The sequence below is a fragment of the Perognathus longimembris genome, chromosome 18 (assembly GCF_023159225.1).
Source record: "Perognathus longimembris pacificus isolate PPM17 chromosome 18, ASM2315922v1, whole genome shotgun sequence".
Taxonomy (NCBI): domain Eukaryota; kingdom Metazoa; phylum Chordata; class Mammalia; order Rodentia; family Heteromyidae; genus Perognathus; species Perognathus longimembris.
Window position 1 is genome coordinate 40727784 of NC_063178.1, and position 8101 is coordinate 40735884.

The following is an 8101-nucleotide window of genomic DNA, read 5'->3' on the forward strand; positions in this document are numbered from 1 at the left end:
ACAGTGAAACAGTGAAATTGATTAGGGCCCCTCCTAACAAAAGTGGTTACACATAAGCAGTGCAAACAATCTAGGGGAATAAGAAGGGACAATCAAGATCACAATTATCACTGGGAACTCATCTCCAATTAACCACCAGAAAACAAGTGGAGCCGTGGCTGAAAGTGTTAGAACACTAGCCTTGATCTCAAAAGCTCAGGGAGAGTGCTCAGGCCCTGAGCTTTACCTCCATGACCTCCAAGGGAGAAAAGAAAACCTAAATATTTATCCTTAAGAAATATCTAAGTATTCTAAGTATTACCTAAGTACTCTGCTCAAAACATCCATTTAATGCATGAGTCCATTTGGTAAACTTCTGGGGTGGTACTCGTTTACAAGGAGAATGTACATTGTCACGGTGAGGTTTAAGACACTGCGTTCTTCTACAGAATAACATGAGCCCCACAGTGGGAACACTGAGGCTCTGTGGACAGTCCTAATATTCCTGGCCAGGTCTCTGGTCCTGTGCTCCACTTCACCTTCTCCTCCTGTGGTCACGCCCCTTTACTCATTAACATTGCCTTTGTCTCATGCTTCTCATACTTGACTCAAATCCTCATTCACAGAAGTGCCATCAAGTTGCATGCTGCTCAGACAGAACAGAGCTCCCACTGCGACCCTGGGTACAGAAACACTATGTAAAAACATTGCTCATTATAACCCAACTGCATGTAATTTACTACATAAGATTTCACTGTTGCCGAAATGTTTGTCGGTTGTGTTCCTACTGCACAAAGTTCTATGGTCAGAACTATGTGACCACATCTTCCCAAGGCTCTGAGGGTTCAGGCCAGCATGCACTCTCAGTTCTCCCCCAATGCTGTTCATCACACCAAGAGCAACTCTGTCCCCAGTGTCTCTTAATGAGGTACAGAGGGACTCTCTCTGCCCAGACAAAGACATTCTGCTCATTCTAGACAGCCACAGACAGAAGCTTTCTCTGCCTCCTGCAAATAAGCTTTTCCTTTCTCCAACCATGAAGCCTGCTATCCTCCTGGTCTTCATTCTCTGCCAAGTTCTACCAGGTAACAACATTGTGTGTGGAGGAGCTCAGGTAGGGGCCTGGTAGGATGTCAGGAGTGAACAGCCCCTCTCACCTGTGCCATGAAAGGGGAAGTGGGTGTCTCCCCAGAAATTTGGAAGGTCTTTGACTGCGAGGGCTGCAGTGTTGTAAATCATACCCACATGTAAGTTCTGCTTTGGCTGACTGGATGTTTAAAAGGCAAAGAAACCCATGGATTTGGGTGCAGCTTCTAAGCATAGAGTGCTGCCCAAGGGACCAAGAATGTTGGGGGCAGTGGACTGGGAGCTTCCAGATGATAGGAGTCTGGCCTAGAAACGCCCTTTGCCAGGCATCTCTGCCTGTCTGTACTGGCGCGGTTCCTAGACTAGGTCCTCAGTATGACTTTGGGGCTGGGGTACAGAAATTTGCAAGCATTGGAAACAGCCCCCACTTTGTCTAATAACTGGAAAGGGCTCCTGATGATGATGCCCAGGAAAACAGATGCATTGCTTCACACCAGTGGGAATATCTTCTCATCTTTTCCTAAGAATTCAGAACCTCGCATGTTAAGGTAAGAGTAGAAAAGTCATGGGTATTTAAGAGCATAGGGGATCCTTCTTATATTTTTAGCAACTGCTAATGTACAAGTTTTGGTTCAAACAGACAGGTCTGAAAGTTTACAACAGAAAAGGTAATGCAAAGCACGATTATCCCTTGTGAATTGTGAATCCAGAGGTTCTCCTTCTATATGTGGAGCTGTGATCCATCTTCTGTGGCCGAGTAAATAATACTTCAGGCGGGGTAGCAAGGGGCAGCTTTAAGGACAAGTCTGATGTTGCAAATGCAATAGGAAAAAGAGGCACTGGGGGTGGGGGTGGGGAGAATGCAGTTGGGAATCTAATGTATATTACAAAATTAGCAAGACTGAGCTGGGAATGTGGCCATCCTAGTGGTGGAGTGATTGTCTGGGAAGCATAAATCCCTGGGTTCGATTCCTCAATACCACATACAGAGAAGAAGCTGGAAGTGGCACTGTGGCTCAAGTGGTAGAGTGCCTGCCTTGAGCAAAAGAAGCCTAGGCCCTGAGTTCAATCCCCAGGTATGGCAATAAAATAAAATAAAGTAAAATGAACAAGACTGTGGGGAGGAGAAGGAGGGGTGAGAATGTTGAGTGGGGTGACATTGATCAAGATATATCATATTAATAAATTGCTTTCTTAAGTGGTAAGTCCTTAACGGTAATAGATATGAAAGATAATAATAAGGCTATAATGAAGTGTAGAGAAAATAGAGATGGAAAGCCAATTTGGTTTATCAGATATTTGTTGAGCATCCACTATATGTTAGAAAGCAAGTGCATCAGGAACAAACCCATATGATGACTTTGAATCCTGCGACTAGTCACTTCGCTATGCAATCCAGGTAGAAGTCTTCACACTTCCAACAAAGAGCTCTCTAAAAGGAAGAAAGAGACTTCACTAGTAAGATCTGTGGAAGAATTAGCACATGACAGCCAAGCACTGGTGCCTCATGCCTATAAATCTAGCTACTCAGGAGGCTGGGATCTGAGGATCCTAGTTCAAAGCCCACCTGAGCAGGAAGTTCTGAGACTCTTTTCTCCAATTAAGCACCAGAAAACCAGAAGAGGTGCTGTGACTCAAAATGGTAGAGCTCTAGCCTTGCGCACCCCAGCTCCACAAGTTCAAGCACCACTACCAACAAAAATAGAGAGAGGAGTGGGACAAAGAAGAGAGGGAGGGAGGTACGGAGGGAGGGATGGCGGGAAGAGCAACCCCATGAATAAAACATAGAAAAACCAACACAAGATTTGAAAGGCTAAAACACGAAGTTGAAAAGGTCTTGTAGGTATAGACTTCATAGGAACAATCGTGTTGATTATTTGTGAACACTAAGAGTGTCTGTATGTTAATGAGCGTGTGTTGTGTGTGTGTGTGTGTGTTTGCACATGTGAGAAGTACATTTCTATCTGTTATATCACATGAGCTTTGCAGGTCTGGAAATATCTTCCCAGAGCACATGTCAAGCTGCTCTGAGCACTGTAAAGAACTTATACCTCACGTCTAGAGTCTCAGGGAGCATGCAAAGAATCACTTCAACTGCATTTTCTGTTCTTTGAAGGGAAGGGTAGGCATTTCTCAAGATGATGTAAAGGTATTTCAATAAAACAAGAAACCAGCTTTGTCATGATCAGCACAGAAATAGATGCTGGGGAGCACCTCATGTTGGTAACCTCCTCCTGTACGGTTCTTTCTTATTCACAGTGCAGCCCAGTCACCTCTGAGAACCCCTTGTGGCCTGTCTGCCTCCTGAGCACTTACTGAGCGGCCACTCCTGCTAAACATGGGAGGGAAGAACAGAGGCAAAACATGACTGGCAAGCCCAGTGTGGGGTGGCAGGAATGGGAAGACACTGGGAAGGCCAGTGGAGAGGATCACAGGATCTTAATGAGATCACAGGAAAGCCTGGGATTCTGCAGAGGAGAACAGCAAAGTTGTAAGAGAAGGAACTAGAATAAAGCTGAGAATGCAAGCTATGGCCCTGTCCTTGTCACTGGATGACAAGGTGACCTTAGGGGCCCTTGCTTCTTGACCTCACTCACAGTTCTTCTGTGGAGAGAAGAGGTAGCCTATGATGGTGTTGGAACACTCAACTTTACTTCAACAGCAGATGTCTATAAGTGATAGTTTGTCTGCAATATATAAAGGACAAGGCTAACTCCCAAAGAACTCCCAACACAAAGAAATGTTCTCTACATAACCTGAACTGTTGCAATGAGTAATGACAGGATATTTTCACAAAGTCCTGTGATTGGAGGACTCAATTGCTTCAGCCACAGTAAAATATCACAAGACATGGGAACACAGAGTAACAGGAAGTTTTCTCACTAACAGGCTGCAGGATGGAAAATGCCAGTATTGTAGCAATTGTTCCACAGTGCTTTAATGAATTCTTGCCATATTCCAAGGCTTGAAACTGGTTGTGAGACACACACACACACTCACACACACACTTACATAGTACCTGGGGGGAATGAAACCACAGATAATAGCAAGCACCAACACAAACATATTTACACATTGAATATGAAGGAATATGGTTTCCTTCCCCCAGAAAATACTCTCTCTGCCCATTTCTTTGAAGGTGCATTGTCCTTTAAAGTTGTATTTCAGGTCCACTTTTGAAAAATATAGCTGATACAGATGTATTATAGATATACAGATATGAAAGATATATGATGACCTATAATATCAGAGGGAAGGGAAAGTGAAATATATTTCCCTTCTCTAAAAACATTCTACTCTAAGAAAAAGTAGTGATACTATGTACAAGTAGTCTCTCTTGCATCTGTCTGAGGAGAGAGTAGGTAGTAAGGAAAAGGAATAGAATATGATGTGAGTAAGGAAAATGAATAGAAGGTAATGTAAGGAAAATGAATACAAAGTAACATGTATCCTGAGAACTCAGGCAGGGCCAATGGACACTCTACTCCATCTTTTATTACTTAGAAACATCCAGCAGTGCTGGGTGCTTTTCAAGAAAAATTTCCCAAGTTTTTAAAGCATAGGTATGAGAAATCAAGTAACAACAAGCATCCATACAAAGTTGTTTCCAATCACTGTCCCCATCCCCACATAGAAAGGTAAAAATACAGTAAGACTGATGAATGGTTACCATGCCCCTCTTTCTGTGCAGTCAGAGGCAAGTTCAAGGAAATCTGTGAGCGACCCAATGGCTCCTGCCAAAGATACTGCATTGAAACGGAGGTGTATGTTGGACAGTGTTTAGACAACAGATTCTGCTGCCTGCCACTTGGCAAGCATCCCAGGATCGAGAACACCACCCCCAGGAGTAACCGAAGCCTCTTGACATTTTTAATGTTTTTCTTCCCCGCCATCTTTCTTTTTCTCACCAATATTCTTTCTGATTCCTCAATAAGCAGTGAAGAAAGATAAACAAAACCCTATTGTAAAACTCGTGTTACACCTATTATCCTCCATCACTGGTTGGCTCCAGGCCCATTCCATCCTTCCACTGGGTGGGGTTGGAAACCAGCTGGGCAGGGCGGGGCGCTTTCACCACACCTGCTGTGTGTGTGCCACACGGAAGCCTTCTACCACTCACAGGAGGAGACACACCCCTCTTCCGGGAAGACTGACAGGGTTTCCCTCTCTGACCAAAGCCAAATGAAAAAGCAGATGTCAGCCATTACCACAGATCTGGGTCCTGAACACAACAGTGCTTGCATCAAAATCCATGTCTGAGCAGGGGCCCGGAGCTTTTGTAGCCAGTCCCCATTATTGAGCATTTCCTCCCGTTGCATAAACCACTGCATTGCTTTTATGTGACCTGCTGTGAGAAATTGTCACAACCTTAGCCAACTGAAGCAATCAGGAGTTATTGTCTGCTAGGTTGAAGGGTTAGAAGCTTAGCACAGAGGCCAGGAATGGTGTCTCAGGCCTCTCCTGGCTACTTAGGAAGCAGAGATTGGGACAAAAGGGGTTCAAGGCCAGCTCAGCTCCTCTTCCCTCTCCCTTCCCTCTCCCTGCAAAAAGTGAATAAGATTCCATTTCAACAAATAAGCTTGGCATATTAATATGTGTCAGTATTCCCAACTACAGAGAAGGCATAGACAGGGAGATCACATCTGAAGGCCAGTCTGAACTTAAAGACTTAGCTGAAAAGTAAGGCAAAAAGCAAACAAACAAAAAACCTGGAAGAGTGCCAGCTGCCCATTAGCTCACACCTGTAATCTTAGCTGTAAAGGAGGCTGAGATCCAAGGATCATGGTTCAAAGCCAGCCTCGGCAGGAAAGTCCTTGAGACTACTATTGCTAATAAATTACCACAAAGCAGGAAGTGGAGCTGTGGCTTGAGTGGTAGCCTTAATTAAGCACAAAAGCTTAGGGATAGTGGCCAGGTCCTGATTTCAAGACCCAGGACCAGCACCAACCTCTCTCTCTCTCTCTCTCTCTCTCTCTCTCTCTCACACACACACACACACACACACACACACACAATCCTAGAAAAAAAATGGAACCCTCCCAAGACAGACCCTGATTACCCTGACTTTATCATTCATTACACATTGTATGCATGCACTGAATTATAATACTTTCATTACAGCATGTAATGGGAAAGAAAACATAAATAAGAAACTACGCTTGTAAGTTTTACAACAAAGAAAAGTGGCACCTGGTCCTGACCCTTGGTGAAATCCAGAATGCATAGAAAGAGGAAATAAGTAGCCACCTGCTTTCCTGTAATTAGGCTAATTGCTCACCTGGTTTCAGGGCTCCAGAGCTCAGAAGCATTCCAGCAGAGTTGTCTTTGCCCTTCTGTGCCTTAAGCTTCACTGCCCCAGAGGAGGTGCAGCCCCACCCCCAGCGAATAAAAGCCCAAGAGCCCCTTGAGGGTCACTGGCCACTGCCTCTGGGCCCTCAACCATGAGGCTCCACCCACTGCTTTCTGTTCTCTTCTTTGTGACTTTAATATCAAAAGGTAAGTGAGTGACATGAGCTCATAAGTGGCTTGTGAGGAGCAATCTCTGGGTGCAGGATTCGACTCTAAGCATCAAACCTCGGGGGTCCATGCGCAGCCCAGTACACAGGTACCTCCCATCTCCTTTAGAACCCAGGAAGCCAAGAGTAAGAGGCGGGGTGGGGAGTCCGCCACATAAAAGGGGTGCAAGAACTCCATGAGTAGGAAAAAGGGGCCTAGTAGAAAAACGGATGTGTAGAAGCCTTCCAGGAGGCTCCAGGCCCAGAATAAAAAGTAACACCCGTCACCAGCACCCCACTCGCCCAAAAAGAGTGATTGAGGAGCTGTTAACGTTTGGTTAATGAATGGAAATACAGAGTAGATCCTAGTGGGACATGAGCAATATGTGGGGAAGACGTCCCCGAAGAAAACAGGAAAGCAGGGTGCTGAGATATAAAAGATAGAGGGCAAGAGTGCTCACCTCATATACATGAAGCCCTGGGTTCGAATCCTCAATATCTCACATATAGAAAAGGCCAGAAGTGGCTTTGTGGCTCAAGTGGCAGAGTGCTAGCTAGCCTTGAGCAAAAAGAAGCCAGGGACAGTGCTCAGGCCCTGAGTCCAAGCCCCAGGACTGGCAAAGAAAGAAAAAAGAAAGAAAGAAAGAAAGAAAGAAAGAAAGAAAGAAAGAAAGAAAGAAAGAAAGAAAGAAAGAAAGAAAGAAAGAAAGAAAGAAAGAAAGAAAGAAGGAAGGAAGGAAGGAAGGAAGGAAGGAAGGAAGGAAGGAAGGAAGGAAGGAAGGAAAGAAAGAAAGAAAGAAAGAAAGAAAGAAAGAAAGAAAGAAAGAAAGAAAGAAAGAAAGGAAGGAAGGAAGGAAGAAGAAAGAAAGAAAAAGAAAGAAAGAAAGAAAGAAAGAAAGAAAGAAAGAAAGAAAGAAAGAAAGAAAGAAAGGAAGGAAGGAAGGAAGGAAGGAAGAAAGAAAACTGCCTTGAGGACCCAGCCCTGCAGACATCGCTACCCAAAGAGTCCCCTAGGACAGGCGCTGGCACCCAGGCCCAGCTCCACTCTGCTTTACCTGGGTACAGCAGGGCCATCAGCAGAAGGCTGGTGATGGGAGCGCAGAGCCAGCGCTTCATGTCTGTGCAGGGCGCTGAGGGCTGGAGGCCCAGGTTGAAACTGTAACCCCTCTGTACTTCACTTTGACAATAAAGGGATAAAATTAAATAAAAACTTTAAAAAGCCAGGCAATCGTGGCTCATGCCTGTTGTCCTAGTTACGCAGGAGGCTGAGATCTGAGGATCACAGTTCGAAGCCAGCCATGGCAGGAAAGTCTGTGAGACTGTTATCTCCAATGAATGACCAGAAAAGTGGAAGTGGTGCTATGGCTCAAGTGATAAAGTGCTAGCCTCAGCAAAAGTGCTCAAGGCAGCACCTTGGCCCTGAGTTCAAGGCCTACATTAAATAAACATTTTTAGTATTTTTTAGTAAAGCTTACCTGGTTTTAAAGAGCGGCACATTCACTGGCCACTCTGAATTTGGCTTGTCAACTCTGAAGGCTCTT

At 44.8% G+C, this 8101-nt stretch overlaps 1 protein-coding gene across 1 annotated transcript; it reads left to right on the top strand.

Moving 5' to 3' along the window:
* The first annotated feature begins 1015 nt into the window (after window positions 1-1015).
* On the top strand, window positions 1016-6510 carry LOC125366975 (beta-defensin 108B-like). Its single transcript, XM_048367647.1, has 3 exons — window positions 1016-1064; window positions 4757-4912; window positions 6425-6510. Exons 1-3 carry the CDS (start codon window positions 1016-1018, stop codon window positions 6508-6510), a joined length of 291 nt encoding a protein of 96 aa, XP_048223604.1.
* The last annotated feature ends 1591 nt before the right edge of the window (window positions 6511-8101 follow it).